General features: G+C 39.8%; 1 protein-coding gene across 1 annotated transcript; it reads left to right on the top strand.

The window, feature by feature from the left end:
* The first annotated feature begins 7,425 nt into the window (after positions 1 to 7,425).
* Positions 7,426 to 10,357, top strand: ly6pge (lymphocyte antigen 6 family member pge). Its single transcript, XM_084667277.1, has 3 exons — positions 7,426 to 7,483; positions 9,727 to 9,843; positions 10,161 to 10,357. The coding sequence occupies exons 1-3, from the start codon at positions 7,426 to 7,428 to the stop codon at positions 10,355 to 10,357; spliced, it is 372 nt and encodes a 123-aa protein (XP_084523403.1).
* The last annotated feature ends 11,941 nt before the right edge of the window (positions 10,358 to 22,298 follow it).

A 22,298-nucleotide genomic window follows, 5' to 3' on the forward strand; every position in this document is an offset into this window, starting at 1 on the left:
AACTAGCGGTAGAATCAGAATTTGGTTTATTCGCCATGTATGTTAAACAAACACAGAATTTACTGTGGCAGGGAGGTGCAAACATGAACATATACAAATCTTAAATTAAGTAAAGGTACAATTTATATTTATTCCTAAGAAACCAAAAATCGAAGAATAAAACGATTTAAATATAAAATAAAACATATAAAAATAAGAATAAGAATGAGCAGCATGAGTGGTAAACATAGTGCAATAGTGCAATCAGATACTGGGTTAAATAATGAATGAATATCAGTGGGAGTCCATGAACTTGTTGAAAAGGCCAGTAGCAGATTGAAAAAAACTGTTCTTATGGCTTGAGGTTTTGGATGAACCGCAGCCTTCTGCCAGAGGGGAGTAGCTGGAACAGGGAGTGGCCAGGGTGGGAGGGGTCGGCCACAATCTTCCTCGCTCGCCTCAGGGTCCTCGAGGTGTGCAGGTCCTCAAGAGTAGGCAGATTGCAGCCGATCAACTTTCCAGCAGTGCGGATGGTACGCTGCAGTCTGCTCTTGTCCTTGGCAGTGGCAGCAGCGTATCAGATGGTGATGGAAGAGTTAAGGATGGACTCAATGATGGCTGTGTAGAAGTGCACCATCATTGTCTTTGGCAGGTTGAATTTCTTCAGCTGCCATAGGAAGTACATCCTCTGTTGTGCTTTCTTGGTGAGGGATCTGATGTTCAGTTCCCACTTGAGGCCCTGCGAGAGGATGGTGCCTAGGAAGCGGAAGGACTCCACAGTGTTGACTGGGGAGTCGCACAGGGTGATGGGGGTGAGTGGGGCTGTATTCTCCCTGAAGTCCACAACCATCTCCACTGTCGTAAGAGCATTGAGCTGTTAAGTTGTTCTGGCTGCACCAGGTCACCAGGTTGTCAGCTTCCCACCTATAATCAGACTTGTCCCCGTCAGAGATGAGCCCAATGAGGGTGGTGTTGTCCGCAAACTTCAGAAGTTTGACAGACGGATGACTGGAGGTGCAGCTGTTGGTGTACAGGGAGAAGAGCAGAGGGGAAAAGATGTAGCCAGGGCCGGCCCTAGCACATTTGGCGCTCTAGGCGAGCTTCACTCTTGGCACCCCCCCCCCAAAAAAATAAATAAAAATAAATCAATTTTTAAAAAATTATACGAAAACAATATTGCAACTTTCAAACGTTATTTTGCCCTGCAAAACTGCATTTCTTTCAAATAAACACAACAACGATCGCAACGATGAAAATCCCTGAGAAAATGTCACGTCCGTACTGAACTACAATACGGCCATGCCCCCCTTTTCAACGGTGCACACACGGTGCACGGTCACATTCACTCCCTCATTGCCTACAAGTTTTTTAAGTCTTCTGTTCTGTTGATGGCTGGCAAACAACAATCTTAGAAGGTCTGGGTCACTTGTGGCACATGTTATTCACTCATTTTGAGCAACCAATCTACCTGAACAGAATTTAGACAAAATAGAAACAGAAAAAAAAAATTGTATCATATATTGGGTGATACAAAAAGGCTAATATTTTAATTACATTTAATATTTAGCCCAAGACCGGACCGCTTTTCTTGCTTTTATTTTGCTTGCGAATAGGTTGACAACGCTACAACAATATTAGCCGAATTGTGTGGCGGATCGAAAATCTGTTTTCTGTCAAAATTTAGATTTTTGATGTTTTGTATAGTTAACACCCTAAACTTAATTGTAATGTAAAAAAGTATATGATTTCTTATGAAAAACAGTTCAACGGTTTTTGGAGATGTTAGCCAGCAAGAGTTTTAGCCATACTCGAGCACAATACCAGCACTCCACCCAGCTGCTTGTCCAAGCACTTGTCCTCTCCAAGTTGGACTACTGCAACTCGCTGCTCGCCGGTCTCCCCCCTCATGCGCAACCCGCCCTCTTCAGAGGATTCAGAACGCAGCGGCATGCCTGGTCTACAACCTACCCAGACGCTCCCACATTACTTCGCTCCTCATCTCCCTCCAATGGCTACCCATCACGGCCCGCATCAGATTCAAGACCCTGGTACTGACCTTCCGAGCAGTGAACGGGACTGCACCCGACTACATCAAGTCTCTCCTGCAGCCTTAAACCCCCACCCACCACCTACGGTCTTCTTCAGACAACCGCTTGGTGGTCTCACCGCTCAAGACCGCCCGGTCCCAACACAAGCTCTTCTCCTGCCTGGCCCCCCAGTGGTGGAATCAACTCCCCACCTCCATCAGAGACACAGCCTGTCTCTCCGCCTTCAAGAGAAGGCTCAAGATGCACTTGTTCTGGGAGTACAACGGTACTTTGGGATGGTTTGCTGAACCCAATGCTAGTTTCTTCAAGGATCACAATGACTCTTGCTTAGAGACTTGTTGCTCTTGTTGGTTAGTGGCAACTGATTTAAACTGTTGTATTCGCTGCAAAATATTCTATTTTAGTTCATCTTATTTTAATTTTTACTGATGCTGCATTTGCACTTAGAGATTCATGTTGTTTAAATTGTAACTTGCTTAACTACATGCTCTTATGGTTCTTCCCTTTGGCACTTATTTTTGGGTTGTTCACAGTGTGTGCTTCTTGTTTTGGCTACCCGCAATGCTTTGGGGCTTGTTGTTATTATCAGTGAACTATGCACTTTGTAAAGCTCTCTCTTGGAAGTCGCTTTGGATAAAAGTGTCTACTAAATGGATAAATGTAAATACTCAATTTGCCTGCTCTTTTCAAACAACCGATCAATGAAGTCGGGCTGTTAAACTTAAATAACTTGCTGAAAAGTTATTACTGTAAACAGATTGACAATCTGTTTACAGATTGTTTGACAACAGTCGAGTTGAGTGTTATTGTTTCCCTTATGCATCACAATAGAATTCGAATGAAACGGAGTGGAATCTTTGAATGCAGTTTTCTCCCTTATCACTTGACAGGTCAGCTTTAAAATGATGCAACTTCAGTTGTGATAAAGATATCTAATTGATTCAAACAGATTTGTATTCATGAAAGTTTGTAGATTCCACAAGATGAATACCACCTAGAAAGTCACATTTTCACCATGCGAAGGGTTTCCCCAGGCCGCCAGACAATTACGTTGCTAATGTTAATCATTAGGCCTATATCTCTCAATACCAGTTGCAACTTGTGTTTGTCCTCTTGAAAATGAATCGGTAAGTTAGAAAATTCAGGAGGTGCATGTCAAGCTCTCCGAGGCTCGGAGAGGGCTCTCGGAGAGCTCGGAGAGGGTGTTCCCCGTAGAGGAGGGCGTTCCCATGTGTACATTTTTGGTAAAACGGAGAAGCATATATCGGCCTTAATTCAGCCTTGACGCAATGACGTATCATTACGGTAGGGCCGCCCGGGCCAGTTATTGGTAGCCTATCTGAGAAAACGTTTTGGAAAAGACGGGCTATGGACTAAACTAATTATTTGGGAGGTGAGAACTCCCTCACACGGTACAACCCATGCAGAGGTTGCAGTGTCAGAGAGCGGAAAGTGTGTGGCATACTTTAAGAAGATAAGAGAAGAGAAGATAGACTAACGTGAAAAATGTCAACAACAAAAACTAGAAAGTGCATTTCCTGCAGAAAATGCGTTGGAATGCTGAAAGCTGAAATTTCTTTTTTTTTATAGCTGAAAATACAGAAATGAGAAAATACCCGCAAGCTGAAATGAATTTCAAAAATGTGTGTCACACAAAAGAGGCAGTGTGGAAACTGAACTGCATCATCTAACAATGCTAAGAGCTGGAATAGTAGTGAAAAGTTGTAGAAGTAGAATATTTGTTTTAGTAGCTGAAATTATAGTGCTCTTAGTCTTTTAATGAGACGAGTTGACTGAATAGCTCTGTCTTGTGACTCAACTGATCAGCTAATACCAATCACAGATAGGGGAGAGTGGGGTAAGTTGTGCCAGTTTTTACTTAAAGTGACTTTAAAGCTAGGCCATGACAGTAATGCTTCCAACTAAAATATGTACATATATTTCAAGACGTGGTGCATCCCTGGGAACAATCACTTTGGATCTGAAATATATTATTTAAGAAATATAGCTTTCTGAAAAAAAGTGGTCTTGTGGCACAACTTGCGAGAGAATACATTGGGGTAAATTATGCCATTGATTATTGAAGTAAAACTGTTTATTTTCATCTCAGAAACTGTAATGCTATATAAAATCTAGACAAATTCAATGCAAAATTACTAATTTAAGGTATTTAAAGTTGTGTTACAACATCAAAGGCCGATTTTCTACAAGCCAATTGCGCCACATGAGCACATTACAGACATCCAACCTGCAGAGACTAATTTCAGGGAGGTGGCTTCTCCCCCCCCCCACCAGCACATCCCCCCCCCCCCACCCGGGACACAATCAGGACGTGTGATATGCACCTGTCTCGACTAGAAATGACCATTGGACCATTGGTCTCCCACTCGCTCTAAATACAAAATCCCCGATTTCCAGGAGATTGTATAGCGTTTTCGGGCGTCAGGGAGCCGCTATTGAAATGCGGGAGACTCCCCAAACTTCCAGGAGACTTAGGATGTCTGACAATCAAAGGTCAATTTTCTTAAACAAGGCCTAGAGCTTCATGAACACATGAGAACAAAGTTGAGTTCAAATGAAAAAAAATAAGCAATTCTATTTAAAGGTAATTTACATTAACACATGTTAAGAACAAAATGAAATTCAAATGAAGACCAAATTGACTGCAATTCTCTTCACAGATCGAGCACAACTTACCCCAGGCCCTTTGGCACAACTTGCCCCAATCCCACGTTTATGGGAAAAATGCATCATCCAGCAGTTTTGAGCTAAAATCATGCCAGCTATATAGACTCATTGTGTAGTTTACCAAAGCACTAAAACATGTGTGAAATGTTTTCAAACGTGTCTATAACTGTTCAGACACAACAATCAAAATACATTGATCATAGAAAATTTACTTTGGAAGGCAAAGTTTTTTTTTACTTAAATGTGTTTACTTCTCATGCAATGAGGCTCTCTTCTTTACAGGATGAGTAAAATGACTGACTCTTCAAAAATGTGTGGTCCCATGACCAATTTCTTCTATGGTTCCCTAGAAACAGGGGGTGGCACAACTTTCCCGCTGGCACAACTTACCCACTCTCCCCTATATATAATATATATGATACCAATCACCTGTGTAAGAGACTGAGTGGTGTGTCTGTGTGGTTGCCACGGTGATGGTGCAGCTATGATTGCTATTGTGCTGAGGGCGAGAGAATAACATAAATTTACCTTGAATCCACACAAACAAGTTAACCTAGACACAAAACTATACGTCCAATCCCAAAAATAATGATATTACCCAAGACTGTGTAGAAACCATAGATATCCTTTATATGTCTGTGCGGTCATAAGAGTGTCACTAGATTTGGGGCGAGAGTTGGACTTTGTCTTGCTTTCGTGGTGCTCTGAACAAATGTGTAAGTCTGTTGGATTCCACAGACAACTGTCTACGACCAACACAAAATTAGCTATCTATTGATACAAAAATGATGCATGAAGAGTGAAAATTGTTGCAATGCTGGTAAACTAGAAATACTTTTTGAAACTGATTTCGAAGCTCCCGTCCACTCTAAGCGTTTCAGTCAGCACTCTAGGCTCTCATATACACACCCATGTAAATCTCAGAAAAGGTTTGAAAACTCATGAAACATAATCAGTGATATTTTAAAAAGTTGAATAGATATCATTCATTTTTTTAAATAGTTTAGGGGTTTGTCAACATTTTAAAGTTTAAATGGTGGCTGTAGCTGAAAGATTGAGGAAGAAGAAGGATTTGAAAGTTGAAGTTTAAGAGGATTGAGAGGATTTGAAAAAAAACTCAATTGGAAAACCATGTAAAAAATATGATGAATATTGATTTATATTCATTCAAGCATAAAAGGTACAAAGCTGAAAAGTTAAGGCACCCTTGGCCTGAAATGGCTGAATTTTTTGGTTTTGATAGCTGAAGATTTGAAGGCGCTGAAAGGTGTCGCGGAAGAAATAAAATAAGTTAAATAAAGATCCAAAGAACAATACTTGGAATGCTGAAGCAACATTCCAACAAATATGAATATGAAGAAGTTGAATAAAGATTCAAAGAACAATACCTGGAATGCTGAAACAGCATTCCAACTATTATGCTCGACCGTCCCAAAAGTGAAGCGGCCCACTGGGAATTCTCCCGATTCTCCCGATTACCCACTCCAAAATGGTGCCCCCCCCCCCGACTACTTGGTTGGCGTTGCCTTCTCAGCGTGAGAAATATAAGGTGTGGCGTGAGAGTGTGTGGACTGGTTGAAATGCGTGTCTCACGGCCAATGTGTGAGAGTTGGCAGCTCTGTAAACCGTGTCGCGTTCAGAGATACAGTGAGCTATATTGGCTAAAGACTACAGGTATATAATGACAATTTTACCCATGAATAGTTTACTAGTAATATAATGTCATAATAAATCCTAAAACGTTCATTTAAATGTTAGGCATGTTTATTATTTTAGCGATTGAAAACGGATGTATCACAGACCGGTGTCGTATATGACGTCCAACGGGCTAATTATGCTAACGCCTCAGTCAAGAAACGAAAATTGTCTGTACTGTTTTGCTGCTACAACTGCATGGGTTCTAATACTGTTTGCGAAAATATGTGTACTAATAATATCTGTGTACATCGTATTGTACCTTAAATCTCACAATTGTCTTTTTTTATCACAATGTTAATTGTTGTTCCAGGTAGACAAAAAGCAACCACAGAGCAGCAAATACATTACATAAGACATTGCAATTCATAAAAGTCCATCAATGTGAGATAGAAACAGTAAGATAAATACAACAAATGCAAGGCTATCATTGGTGGTGACATATTTATGTTGACTTTAGCCAAAGCTTGAAGCTGGTTTTAAAAACGGCAAAGCATCCTGAGTTTCTAATGTTTGTGGGTATGAAATTCCACTTCTGCTCTACTTAAACCAAAAAAGCAGATTGATCCTTTTTCAAAAAGGCTGTCTTTTTGAACATGATCACAATACTAGGAAATTGGACATAAACAGTGCCAGAGATATCCTTAGATCATGTTACAAACTCTAGTTTCATCACTATGATTTCTTTAAGAAAGTACATTTTCAAAGCCCTGTGAAGAGAGAGGGGTGTGACTGGGTGTTATAAGGCATGGCAGGACAAGGCGGAGTCAAGACCGGCAGAGTTCAGGAAAGTAGCTGTAAGATGAGCTGTCAGTACTGTACCTGCCTCTCCATTGATTAGTCTGTTTGGGAAAGCCCTAGTCTGCTGAGGTGCCTCAGAGGAGGAGCAGATCATCTCGGAGTCCCTACATGCAGAGGTATTAACTCTTTGATAGCTTGGATTAAGAAAAAGGGGCTTTAGCAGCAAACAACCTGCTTTTCTCCGTGATCGCCACAAGTACGGACCACCAGCAACATGAGAGCCATCCAGTGCTACCTGCTTCTGGCCTCCCTCATCCTCTTCACTACCTACAGTAAGGACTCTCTCCCTTCTCCCTCACACACTGTCTCCATTTCTCTGACTTTCTATCCTTTATTCACTCGCAAGTATATTACCTTTTGATTGTTTTTATCCATATTTCCTCATTACGTCCTTCATATGTTTTCATTCTTTAGCTTTTTTGAAATGTAATGTACTTAGAGAGCAACCTCTAATTCAGTTTTCTGATCCTTATCCTCCCAAATACTTTTCTATTAATTGCTGACTGTATGCTCCTATCTTAGAACATGCAACGTAGAATAATAACTTTGTTTCTTGATATGAAACATCCATCCAGTTATTGTACAGTATTTTAACAGATTATATTATGTATTACATGATATTTATTAGACCTTAAATAGAAAGTCTCTCTTTTTATTGATTCCTTAAATTGATTACGTTTGTCTTGTTAGTTGAGTTTCAAGATTTAGCAACACCTCAATCTGTCATCTGCTAACGAGCATGCCATCCCATCAGCTAATCTCCTAATAGGCCTGAGGGCTAATTCCAGAAGCATGTGTGGTGAGCTGGGCTGCTGAAGCTGCAGGGATGGATTGGGGTCATCTGGACACGGCAGGGGGCACTTACATGTCAAACCATAGACAAGCTTAGAAACCCAAAATACAGACGATTGCTGCTACCAGGAATTTGTTGATTTTCTTCTGAATTCTGTAGGAATAGAAACAATAAAAATATATACTTTAGAGAACAGGAGATTTGGAATTCTGAAGCCGTACAAAGGGGTTGATGGGTATGCAAACTTGGACCTGGTGCAGCCTTAAGATCAATATCTCTGTGGACTAAACTAAGAAAGGCTTGAGAAAATAGTTTTTTGGTCCAACAAATCAGACAGGTGGGGGTGAGCGTAGTTCACTCTGGTCCCTCTGAGCTGGGTCCTGTTTGATCCCTTCTACAAAAATACAATAAAACTGAGTGGAGAATAAGTGTTTCCACAGGAGTTCTAAGGGAGTTCAGAGAATAAGGTAAGAAGTGCAGTCCCATCTGTCCTAAATGGACACTCTATCTTGTGTATATACAGTTTACATCCACTGTATTTGCTGTATGGTGGGGGTCAGCTTCTATAATGTGAGACAAATGGATGAAAGCAACATTAAAATCATACATCAAAAGAAAGCCGCGGGTTGTTGCCATAGACCATACCAATTACAGTACATTAATGGGATTGACTTCACCTTGTTGCTGAAATTGAAGTAAGGGCCACTATAATATCATAAGACAGTTACAGTAATATCTACTTATCATGCACACTATAAATGTACTAATGGGACCAACACTGTTTTAGAATCAGAATCAGAAGGGATTTTATTCGCCATGAATGTTTGCACAGACAGGGAAATTACTTTGGCAATTTACTTTCAGATCAGAAGCTGGAAGGTAGATGAATTACAGATTTGAACAAAAAAGTGTATTCCAGTGAAAAACTCTTACACCTGTCACAGCACTGTAGCTAAGTTGGTCTACAACCAGCATACATCACAGACACCTTGTTTGTGTAAAAGTCGAGTTTGAGTTGTGGTAGTAATTTGAATTGACTTTCTTTTTAAGATTTTCATAAGACAAACAACCACAAAAAATATTGTTTTGCTTTTTAATCCATCTCAGCACAAGTCAAGCCGTGAGGCTGACTGAGGTTGCAAAAATGTAAGTTTGTTATTTAGAAGCCTTTCTATTACTAACTTTTCTTCAAGGGCGTATAAAGACCAGGGAGACTTATTGAGAACCTGTGTATGGTATTCAGGAGCTCGCTTAGTAGATGTGTAGCAGAGTAAATCAGAAGTCCAGTGGCTAATGCATGTTACCAATGCGGTAATGGATGTTCACCTTGAGTCAGATACAGGACACACTCATCCACCATCACTGAATCATTGGATGTCACTCAATAATCTGGTTTTATCAGGCTTGTTGTTAGCTGTATGACTAGTTTGATTTTGTATTCTTTACCTACTGTAAGTGAGGTGTTGAAATACGTTCTACTGTAAAGATGGATAATGTATGAGATGGTGTTTTTTATCGGATGAATCCTAATGTAACATCAGTCTGACACTAACAACCTCAGCTCCTACAGATTTCCAGTTTGATTGCATTTTTTTATTTTCTTGCTTCTAATCGTAACGTATTCTTTATAAACCATTTGGGTCCTGTTGCATGTTTAAAAATGTAATATATCTACACTATATTGTTTACCGTCTATCAATCCTTCTTACTCTCTGTCTCCAGGTGAAGCTTTACAATGCTACACCTGCATGGGCTCTAATGACGAGGACTGCAACCGCCAGGGCTCCAAAATCTGTCCTAGCTACTCAGACGCATGTGCCGTTGTCCGAGGCCACGGCAGTGAGTCACACAGTGTAGTATACGTCTTAATATCAATACACAGTGTGTGTGTGCGTGTGTGCGTGCGTATATATGTGTGCATGCCTGCATGTGTGTGGGCTTGGGCAAACAGGCTGCTCTGTCTGGCCACAGCTCAGAAACAGCAGGGGACTGACTAGTGGCTTTCTGGGGTAAACAGAAGATTTAATGTTGAGTCATTCAATAATCTTAATTAGCTGTTTTTGATTTAGCAACAATTACGTATTGTACATTTAGGACTATCTAATTAAAAACCATGGTGTGATGGAGGTGTTCTATTTTGCCTCTCTCTGTCCCAGGTGGGGTGATGAAGTCTTGTTCCTACAAGTCCTTCTGCAGCCAGGCCAACAGCCAAGGCTACAGGGCACCCGGGGTCAAGGTTCACTGCTGTTTCTCTGACGACTGCAACTTGACAGGCAATGGCTCCAAGCTGGGTGGAGGGGTCAGCTACCTGATACTTCTGCTACCCTTGCTGCTGCACCTTCTCTCCAATTAACCCTGCCACCATCCTCCCATCCATACCCCTGCCCCCAAAATCATGCCAACGACTCTTATATACGGTCCAAATCTTGGATTTGCCACTTCCCACCATCTGTCAGGCAACATGATGTAGTCAAAATAACATTTAAGTGTTGTCTACTCCTCACTTTGAAATGTAGGAACAACTGTGTTGCCCCTTAAAATTCCATTTAACTCTCAAATTAACCGTATACAGCAGTAACTTGTTTGAGTATGTTGATTGCTGAGAACAATGCACACACGTAGCACACGTATACACGCACACACACATACTGTATGTGCACACACAAACTACTGCAATCTAAAGATATTGTTTTGTCACAGTTAGGTCCTCCAGTGACAGTCTTAAATACCCATGGTAAAAAAGCAGACTGGGGTTCCTTTATGCTACTTACAGGAGTGTACTGTAGCATACCAGATGTAGGCTGATTATGGACAGCTCCAGTGGCAGTTGGTCTGTTAGCCTTTTAACTGGATTCTGACTGTAACTTAATGTGTAGGGTATTTGTGAAATCTGGAAGTGAAGGAACTCACCTTGCGCTTTGTTAAGCTACCTAAGCCTTGTAGATGCTGTGGCCAGGTGCTTGGCTAATCCACTCATCAGCCCCAAGCAGTTTAAATAATTATCAGAATGATCTTTTAAAGAGTGCTCTCACTGTTACTCTTCACACAGTATATGATTGTGAGGACGTTAAGAAAAGTAGAAATAGAGAGAGAGAGAGAGAGAGAGAGAGAGAGAGAGAGAGAGAGAGAGAGAGAGAGAAAGAGAGGGACAGAGACAGACAGTGAGTGAGTGAGTGAGTAAGAACAAGAATAAGGGAGATACAAGGGGAAGATGAAGAGAAGAACTAGTTAACATAAAAAAACTGTCGGAACTCTACAGCTAAAGTAGCCTATTTGTTAAATGCCACACATTAAGTATTTTCTCTCATTCTGCAGTAATGAGCTTTGGAACTCTTAATAAGACATAATGCCATAATCATAGGTTAAGTCAAATGTATCTTGCACCCAACATTTCTAAAAATACTGGATCAAAAGAAACAAGCAACCACTTTCTTTCTCTGTTCTATGATGTAATGAAGTCTGTCTGTATCTAGCAGTGTGCAAGATCGGAGTCATTGTGCTGCATCCCGCTGTATTAGATTTACAGTATGATGCTCGAACAGATTTACTGCAGGTCATTGTTCTACTTCATAGATCATTGTAAATACAACTAATAAAAATGATTTTTCTTTACTCTGTGAGCCTCAACATGTGTGTGTTTTAAATATGTGTTGTGAGCTTTCTGTGATCTAGAGAGTGGGATAAACACTTCCATACAACATGTTCTCACTATGCATACAAGCCTCTGTTTGAGGTTTCTGGGAATAGGATGTTAACCTTCTACAGGGCAGTGATAGAAAGTGTTCTCACCTTTTCAATAACTGTTGGGTATGGCCGTTCAGCAGCAATGAAGACAGCTGGACACAATTGAGCGCTCTGAATAAAAAATTACTGGTTGCAAACTAAGTTTGATCTCTGACATTTATAAACCCTGAATTCTGCACAAAGGGCAGAAGATAATTAAGGACTCTGATCATCAACAGGACAGTTAAAGTAGACAATAAGCTCTCAATCATACACTTCAACAGCAGAAGTTTATATGCAAACTTTAATAGTATCAAAGACTGTCTGAGTCAGTTTAAACAACCATTTAGCATTATTGCTATCTCTGAAACCTGGATCAGCTCTGAGAAGGGGGCTGACTTTGACCTGGAGGGTTATGAGTTCAATTATATCAACAGAGAGGGAAAACCGGTGGAGGAGTAGCTGTGTATGTGGACAGAAACCTAAAGTATAAAATAGTAGAAAACATGACCAGAGTGACTAAAGATGTATTTGAGTGTATATCAGTGGAAATATATATGGGAAAAACTAAAAACATTATTGTTAGTTGTATATACAGAGCTCAGGGTTATAATATGGACATATTTAGAGAAGGGTTTGGGCAAACATATACAGTTTCATCTCAGAAGGTCTTTTTCATTTGTGGTGACTTCAATATAGATCTACTTAACTCAAATAATCATAAACCAACTGAAGAGTTCATTAGTACCATGTACAGTTTGAGCCTTTTTCCCAGAATCACTAGACCCAGCAGGATCACACTTAACAGTGCCACATTAATAGATAATATATTTACAAATATATTATATAACAATACAATAAGTGGATTAATAACTCTTTGTAGTTTGTGACAATTTGTATATGAAAAAAAGGAGAAAATTGAGCAGTGGTTTAAAAGATTAAGAACAGAAGAATCAATCAAATCATTCAAAGATGAAGTATTGAAACATAATTGGGAGTCAGTGGTGCAGGAAGAGGATATTGACAAAGCTTATGAAAATGTTCTGAATATCTTTAAATTATTATATGACAAAAACTGTCCATTAAAAATGTTCTCTGGAAAAAACAAATACTCAGAAGCTCCATGGATCACGATGGGATTGCAAAATGCCTGTAAAAAAAAGAACAAACTATATAGAGATTTCATAAAGCATAGATCATTGGAGGTAGAGAATAAATATAAAAAATATAAGAATAAATTAACTGCTATTTTACGAATAGCTAAGCAGGATTACTACAGTAAATTATTAGATAGAAATAAGAAAAATATGAAAGGGATTTGGAAAGTATTAAATAATATTATCAAGAAAATCTCGATGAACATTTTGAGGACAGTAAAGATGTTCATAATTTCAATAAATATTTTGTAAGTGTGGGACCTAAACTGGCAAAAAAAATCCCTGATCCTACAACAGCTGGAGCTCTGAATTAAACATTAATCAGCAGAAATCCTTATTCAATGTTTCTCACTGCAGTGGGAGAAGGTGAAATTTTGGATATTGTCAGTAAATGTAAAAATAAAAGGACTAAATAAACTGACTGTGATGGCATTGATATGACAATAATTAAGAAAGTAATTGAGGACATTATTCAGCCTCTGACTCACATCTGTAATCTGTCATTTCAAGTGGGTTTTTCCAGATTTCCAGAAAAAATGAAAATAGCAAAAGTCATTCCACTTTATAAATCTGGGGACAGACACCATTTCACAAATTATAGGCCTGTTTCTCTACTTCCACAATTTTCCAAAATTTTGGAAAAATTATTTGTGTGTAGATTGGATACATTCATTAATAAACACAAACTCCTTTCTGATAGTGAATATGGATTTAGATCGCAAAGATCCACAGCAATGGCAGTCCTTGATCTAATAGAAAAAGTCTCTAGCTCCTTAGACAAAAAGAAATCTGCAGTTGGTGTATTTATTGATCTCAAAAAAGCATTTGACACAATAAATCATGAAATCTTAATCAAGAAACTGGAGCGCTATGGTATCAGGGGCGTAGTCTTGCAATGGATGAAAGATTATCGAAGCAACAGGCAACAATTTGTGCAAATGGAAGACTGCCAATCATCTTACTTGGACATCGTCTGTGGTGTCCCCCAGGGGTCAGTGTTGGGACCAAAACTGTTAATTCTGTATATTAATGACATATGTAAAGTTTCTAAGATACTTAATTTTGTTTTGTTTGCAGATGATACCAATATTTTTTGTACAGGTGATAATTTGCAGCAGCTTTTGGCTGAAAGCAACTTAGAGTTATGTAAACTTAAGATATGGTTTGATATTAATAAATTATCATTAAACTTCGATAAGACTAAGTTTATGTTGTTTGGGCACTGCAAAAGCAAAACTGATTTGCAAATCCTAATAGATGATGTATCAGTGGAGAGAGTTAATGTGATTACGTTTTTGGGAGTGATGATAGACCATAAGATTTGCTGGAAACCGCACATTAAATACATTCAGTCTAAAATATCCAGAAGTGCAGCTGTTCTCAGAAATGCTAAACATTTTCTAAATTATGCTGCACTACATACTCTATATTGCTCACTTATCTTGCCTTACTTGAGTTACTGTGTGGAAGTATGGGGCAACAACTATAAGACCTTGTTGAGACCGTTATGCACATTACAAAAAAGAGCCCAAAGAGTGGTTCATAAGGCAGGATTCCATGACCATACCAACTTATTATTTATAGATCCTGCCTCCTCAAACTCCCAGATCTGGTAGAATTTTCAACAGCACAGTTGATGAATAAAGCTAGAAATAAACAACTACCAGATCTCATTCAAAATCTGTTCACTGAGAGAGTGGGGGGCTATGACTATAGGGAAAACCTTAACTTCAGAACCTTAAGGGTTCGAACTACCTTGAAGAGAATGTGCATTTCAGTCAGTGGCGTGAAGGTCTGGAATAAACTTCAAAAAGAGCTGAAGCAAAGTCCAAGCATGAGGGTGTTTAAAAAAAGGCTCAAACTGTTGATTTTCAACAAGTACTGTGATGAAGAGTGGAGGTCAGTGTGTGCTATGTGTCTGTATGTGGTGCATTTGGGGGCGCTTGGCCCACTTCACTTCTCCTGGCCCTCTGTCGTTGCATCCTGAGACTGCAGTTGTTGGTGCCTGGCTTCTCTCGCTGGGGGTTGGGGAGGGTCTCTGTACTCTGTGTGCTGATGTACAAGGGTGTGAATGTGTATTTAGGTATGATCGTCTCACAAGAGCCTGCTGTAGGGTTGTTGTTATATAGGCGGAACACAGTTTGGTACGTGGATATGTATTTACATGGATGTATGTGTGTATATATATATTTTTTTTTTTGGGGGGGGGGGGTTTTGTCTTGTGAATTTTGGATAAAAGCATAGTAATCAAACAGGAAGGTTACTATAAGGGAAATTAGAAGGAGAAGGGGTATGAACAAATACGTTTTGCTTCTTCATACCCCTTTTCAGACAAAATGTATTAATTCATATCTGAAGGTATGTATACTTACAAGTCTATTCAATTAGAAATCTTGTGTATATTATTAGTTTCTATTTATGTTCAAAATGTATGTATGAATATGTAATGCGAGGCTAGGTGGAATATGTATGTTGTTCACTTTTGTGGTAAATTGTCTGAAATAAAGAAATTCATTCATTCATTCATCTTGTCAACTTCCTCTTCACGCCACTCCCCTTCGGGAAAAGGCTTAGAGGCATTGAATGTAAAACCTCTCATTTTCTTAACAATACATACTTTAAGATCATTCAGTTACAGAACAGTTGCTCCTCCATTCATCAGCACCTCATGTCAACTAACATGATATGGGGGGTATTCCAGGTAGCTGTTTTAACAAACTCTGAGCCAGGGGCGGAGCAAGAGTTGTGTCTCAGGGGGGGCGGAAACTGATTGGGGGCCCCCCTGTTATTAACATTTTGCAGTGCAATAAAATATTACAATAAAAAGTAACCAATGGCAACCTCTATTGTGAACAGCACATATTAGCCTATATAATAAATGTGTCCAGTCATCATAGCCAAGCAGGTCACTCATAGGAGTCAGGTGGCTGAACGGTGAGGGAGTCGGGCTAGTAATCCAAAGGTCGCCAGATCAAGACACTTCACCCTACTTGCCTTACAGGAATGTCCCTGTACTTAGTACCCCTGTCCCTGTACTAAGTCGCTCAGGATAAGAGTGTCTGTTCAATGACTAAATGTAAATAGCCTGCACTGCAGTAGGCCTGCACAAATCCATGCATAACATGGGTTTAATGATCTGTCCATTTAGCAAATACACTATATTCAAATTCAAATCAGAGGTCATAAGCCCCCCAAAATTAAGTTAAAGACTGTAGCCTATAATCATCCTAACAGTGACAACTAATAAAAAACAAACAAACAATTCTTTCAGCAACAATTTGGGCAAGCTATATGCGACACCATGCACCATGGGCCCCCATGAAAAAAAAAACAAGTGTGAAACACACACTCGTGATGCGCACTGCAGTTGACCACCTACAGGCATGCTACGATTGAACTAAAATTCTACTAGACTATAATCATTTTCTTTTCCAAACTGACATGTATAGTGCATCTCTCAAAACCGGCAAACTCAATGCCTACACAAAGGTCAAAACACAAACACATTATCAATTTCAGATGGCTGAAAAAGTCCTCTCTGCTTTAAGCACTGCTTATCAGAATTGTCAAGTACCTATATGCAGTGTCGGATCTAGCACATTTTACATGGGGTGGCAAAGGGGGGGCAAGAGGTCTTGGCAGGGTGGTACGTGGGAATCCCTATATGTGAATGGCTTTAACAAAACAAAAACAAGACCAATTTTCAGCACGGGAGTGTAATGGCCCAAACCAGCCAACCCCCACCAGGGGCCGAGCCATATGTTGAACATTCGGGGCTTAACCCGAACCTAGGACCGAGGTGCTGTTGATGTTATTTGAAATCAGAACTTCACAGTAATGCGAGTGACTTTTTTTGCATTCATTTCAGTAATAGTTTTTTTTTGCTTTATGTAATATGAACATTACGTTGAACTCATATAGGCCTACTGATAGTTATATTTCCGGAAAATACAACAAAAATGTTTACCTGAAAGATTCAGGGCTTTTAAGAAAACATTTTTCCCACCCTTGCAGGAACCTAGATTTATGAAGCAACAGATCTTTCTTTTTTTACCTGGCGTTTTCAGTTCCTCCTGGCATCTTTTTCCCGTCCATTTGATTATTTTGAAAACTGCACTTTTTAATGCACGGTCTAATCATGCGTTTATTTAAATTAAAACCTAGTGTAGCTTATTAGCTTACTTATCAGTCACATAATAGTTAACAAACTTAACACATATCGTTTTATTCGGTGTGACAAAAACAAAGAGAAAGCAGGCGATCTGCTGGTCCAATTTATGAGCTGACAGAGCGGCCACTCCAGGCCTGAGCCCAGTGTTCAAACAAAACAAAACTGTGCATCTTTTAATAAGTCACAGTATAAAAAGCAAAATGAAAATTCAAAGTACAATATTTGTGTCCAAGATGCAGTGGACTACAAGTATAAAACAGCAGACAATACTCAAGTAGGCCTACTTATTACATGGCCTCGGGAACTAGGGGTGCTGACAGAAGAAACGTAGGGTGGGGCTGAAAAATTGAGAGAAAGAAATTACCTTCACTAGACAAGGTTTTACCAATTAAAAAACGGTTTTGTTTATTTTACATAAAGCTCAACTATTTTGCGCTCAAATAAAGACCAAAAATGTTGGCTCGCGCGCTATGCGCGCTCGCATTACAGATATAGAAGTCCCAAACTTGCATCACATCGAACACTGAATATGCTTGCATTAACAGGGCAGCTGTGGTGGCGTATATGGGCGCCACTTCTGGTGGGCCGGTCTGGATCAAAGTGCAGGGCCTATTTTTACGTCCCTGCCGCCCCGCAACATTAAGCGCCCCCAGCACCCCCTTGATAAAATATGTTCCTGCGGCTCTGACTTATTATAGCCTAATTAAAAAAGTATCATTACAGTCCACAAAAGACCCATGATCACCCATCTTTTTTATGAAAGATTAAGGCGACGGTTGTTATGCTTTGCAGCTAACATTTCACAAGCATGTTAGAGTAAGTGGATTTTATAGGGCTGCTTAATGATCGATCTCCCAACTGGCACTGTATTATTGTGTGTTGTAACGTAAGGTCGGCAAAACAGCGACCATCAGTAAATGTTATGGATACAAACAAGAGTTTATATTATATATTAAGATGTTCTTGTCTTTACTAAAATCAAAACTAATCAAAGGACAGAGTGCTCTTGCAAATGAAGCGATTGGACTTTTGGCTAACGTGATAGACTTGCTGTTTTTGCTGATGCTGAATCGTCTTTAGCATACATTAAATACATTATCAATATAAATTTAAGTTAAAAGTGTGTTTAAACTTCACCTGGGGAAACTGACTTCAACTTCAGAGGCTCGGGGACAGCAGTTGCTCCAGTCTTTGCCAGGCTGCAGTGCCACCGTACCGCCACCGCATCTCAGCAGACTCGCTGAGCCAGCTCTGCACGTTTGATGCAGGGATGTAGCTAAGAATACGTTTAAAATAAAACATTTAATTGTTCACTTTCGGTAGATGTTTTGTTCAGGTCAATGTTTTGAGAAGCTTGTGGACATATATAGTGGAAGTTTGTTTCAGTTTTTGGATCACCAAAGTTAGGGGGGCAAGGCTCGAAGGTAGGGAATGCAGCTGCCCCCCCCCTGCCCCCCTGTAGATCTGCCCATGCCTACATGCGATTAAGAATGGCAAGGTTGGGGAAAGCACGTCCATGTCGTAGTCAATGACAAATAGTAGGATGCTGGGTGTGTATAGTTTATTATTTTCCATGCTCAGCTCACGGTACATAGTACTAGTGTAACAAATTAATCAACAGCAGTAAGTATAGTTAGCTAGTACGAAAACTACCCACACTGCAAACCTGCTAGCCTTACATCGCAACCCATTCTACAATGGAAACATGTTTTGAAAGTTGTTATTGTAGTAGAGTAACTTTTGCTTGTATTACATCTATCCCTAGCGTCTGCAATCTTTCACCATCAGCTGGTCTTGTTGAAGCCAGAAGGATAATAGCTAAACTACCCAGAACACACATAAATGGACCGTGCTAGTTTAGCCTAGTTCCAGCAGCTAGCAACTCAAAAGTGATATTAACTGGTAATAGGTAGATCCCTTGGACAGCAGGGGATCCCTTGGACAGCGCTGCCAATTTTTCCAAAAACCTTGGCGTGAGATTTGGTAGCACCAACCCCGACCTTTCGCAAGCCCCCCCCCCAGCGTGAGATATACAAGGTGTGGCGTGAGAGCGTGAGAAATGGTTGAAATTCGTGTGTCACACGGCAAAACCGTGAGAGTTGGCAGGTCTGGGATAGTAAAAGGCTATCCTTGTAATCTCGACCAATGTCACCAGTCAACTAAGCATGGTTAGTGTCTGTATAAAATGATTTACTGTGCAGAAAAAAAAGCACCCTGAAGAGCAGGTTGGTGATGAATCAGCATCAGGGATTCAGGTGAGAAGTTGAATTGTCCATTTTGGTAAAAATTGCATTAAATTGACGTTATTAAGTAAGTAAGTAAGTAAGTAAGACTTTATTTATATAGCACATTTCATAGCCTACAGGAATTGCAGCTCAAGGTGCTTTACATAAAATCAATAAAAACAATAATACAAGTGATAAAAGTAATAAATCTAAAACATAACAAACCAGACTAGCCGCACTCTATTTGCGGTCTCTCGAATCCGTCTTGGATCCGAGCTGCCTCGTGCAGTTTCCAAACATATAACAACCCAGACAAGCCGCACTTTATCTGCGGAGTAAAATTATAATAATAATAGAAACAGAATAACAAAATACAATAACTCAACAAAAATTGATAAAATGTAACACATAAGCAATAGTGCAAGTCAAACACAAGCCGCAATCTTTGCGGGAATGCAAAGCAAATCTGTTAAAACAATCTGTTAAAACCCTTCTGAGATAAAAAAATTAGTTAGATGCTTTGGTAAAAAGGTAGGTTTTAATCTGTCTTTTAAAAATGTCAGCGTATTTGCTTCTCTGATATTTATGGGTAATTTATTCCATAGTTTTGGGGCGTAATTGGCAAAGGCAGCATCACCAATCTTCTTATGGCTGCTTCCGGCGACCTCTAATAGGCCTGCATTTGATGATCGCAGTGTTCTAGCTGGTGTGTAGTTTATAAGAGAGTTAGCAATGTAGCTAGGTCCTTGTCCGTATAGAGCTTTGTATGTGAGGAATAGGGCCTTAAAGTCAATTCTGAAGGTAACAGGGAGCCAGTGTAAAGTAGCTAGGACAGGACTAATGTGTTCTCTCCTTTTAGTTTTGGTTAATAATCTAGCTGCAGAATTTTGAATGAGCTGTAGTCTTTCAGTGTTTTTTTTGGGAAGACCAGCGAAAAGTGCGTTACAGTAGTCCAGCCGGCTGGATATAAAAGCGTGAATTAACTTCTCTGCATCATTTTGGTCTATGAATGGTCGTACCTTTGCTATATTCCTCAGGTGAAAGAAAGCAGTTTTGGTCACTTTATTAATGTGGGAGTTGAAATTCAAATCTGAGTCCAGGATTACACCGAGACTTGTCACCTCTGGTTTAAGCCAGGGGGTTAAACTTCCTAGATTCTTAGTAAGCATCTCTCTTTTGGATTTGGGGCCACATAATAGGACTTCAGTTTTGTCTTCATTTAATTTAAGAAAGTTATCATTCATCCATTTGTTTATTGCCAACAGGCAGCTGGTAATGTAATTGATGGCCGTTGCATCATTGGGTTCAGTGGATATATATAGTTGTGTGTCGTCCGCATAGCTATGGAAATTCATGTTATGTTCTCTGATTATGTCACCGAGTGGTAACATATAAAGAGAGAAAAGTAATGGACCTGGGCAGCTTCCTTGAGCAACCCCGTAGCAGTTCTCATGTTTCTTAGACCTATGGTCTCCTAAAAAGCTTTTCCAGTCTATTGATTAGGATGTTGTGATCAATGGTATCAAATGCTGCACTGAGATCTAAAAGGATAAGGATAGAGACTTTATTTGCATCAGAGTTTAGTCTGAGGTCGCTAATTATTTTGGTGAGAGCAGTTTCAGTACTGTGATATTTCCTGAAACCTGACTGCGAGACTTCCAGAATGTTATTTTCTTCAAGAAAAGAATTTAGTTGGACTGAAACTATCTTTTCCAGTACTTTACTAATAAATGGAAGGTTTGATATTGGTCTGTAATTTGCAAGTAGACTGTTATCCAATTTGGTTTTTTTTAATAGGGGCTTTACAACAGCTGTTTTGAAGGCCTCTGGGAAGACGCCAGTTCTAAGGGATGGGTTTATAATCTCTAGCACCGGACCTGAGACACTATCAAACAATCGCTTAAAGAATGTTGTGGGTATAGGATCAATATCTGAGGTCGTGGAGTTAGATTCACTGACAATTTTTGAAAGTTCACAAAGTGTGATACAGGTAAATGTGCTCATAGTTATGTTGCAGAATCTACTGATGTCAGTTTCGACCCCACTATTACTAGTACTAGCTCTGATCAAAGTTATTTTGTTCTTGAAGAACAAAGCAAGCTCTTCACATTTAACTGCTGAGGATGGCGGGGGGGTAGGGACAGTGTTTAGCAGCTGGTCAATGGTGGAGAAAAGAACTCCGGAGTTTCTGGCATTTTCTGTAATAATGTTGGAAAAATATTCTCTCCTCGCTAGACGGATGGTTTTGTTGTAGGTGGTTAGTGTATCTTTATAGATATTGTAGTGGATAGTGATCTTTGTTTTCCTCCATTTTCTCTCTGCTGCACGGAATTTTCTTTTCGTTTCACTAACATTTTTATTTCTCAGCCATGGGGAGGTTCTGCTTGTGGACTTCTTTTTGGTTTTCAGTGGTGCAACAGAGTCTAACACAGATAATAGTGCATCATTGAGGTTCTCTACCATTTCATTCAGAGAGCAATCATGATTAGTTGGTTCATATAGAGCAAATTGTTCAGAAAATTTCATCATAGCCGTATTGTCTAAATATCTTCTTTGGACTAAGAATTCTTTTGTGTTTTTTTTTTAAGGGCTGTTTAGACAATGTTATCCATGAATGTTATCATTCACACTTATACTTGTAGGTCGGCTAGTAAAAGGGTGCTATAAATTGGGATGCCCAAATTTCATTGCTCAGAAGTCCAGTACAGATGATGTAGGCCTAGTACGGCGGGCAGTAGTGTCCCTACCAAAGCTGAGACCAAACCTATGCCCTTGTCAGATAGAGGGTTTGACAAACTCTCCTAACCCTGAACTCTGAGTTGAGTTACTTTGAAATGGGAATTTCAGAAAACTCGGTTCCAGAACAGCTGATGAATTAGTTAATTCAACTCAGTACGCAACTCTGAGTTTAGCGCGTGCATGAATACTACCAAAAGCCAACATCTAATGGAGCTCCGATACTAGGATTCACCATGGCACTCGATGACAAAAATGTGTCCTACTTCACCACACTTTAGG

Source organism: Hypomesus nipponensis, chromosome 11 (assembly GCF_054491055.1).
Source record: "Hypomesus nipponensis isolate SF chromosome 11, ASM5449105v1, whole genome shotgun sequence".
In the NCBI taxonomy this organism is placed as follows: domain Eukaryota; kingdom Metazoa; phylum Chordata; class Actinopteri; order Osmeriformes; family Osmeridae; genus Hypomesus; species Hypomesus nipponensis.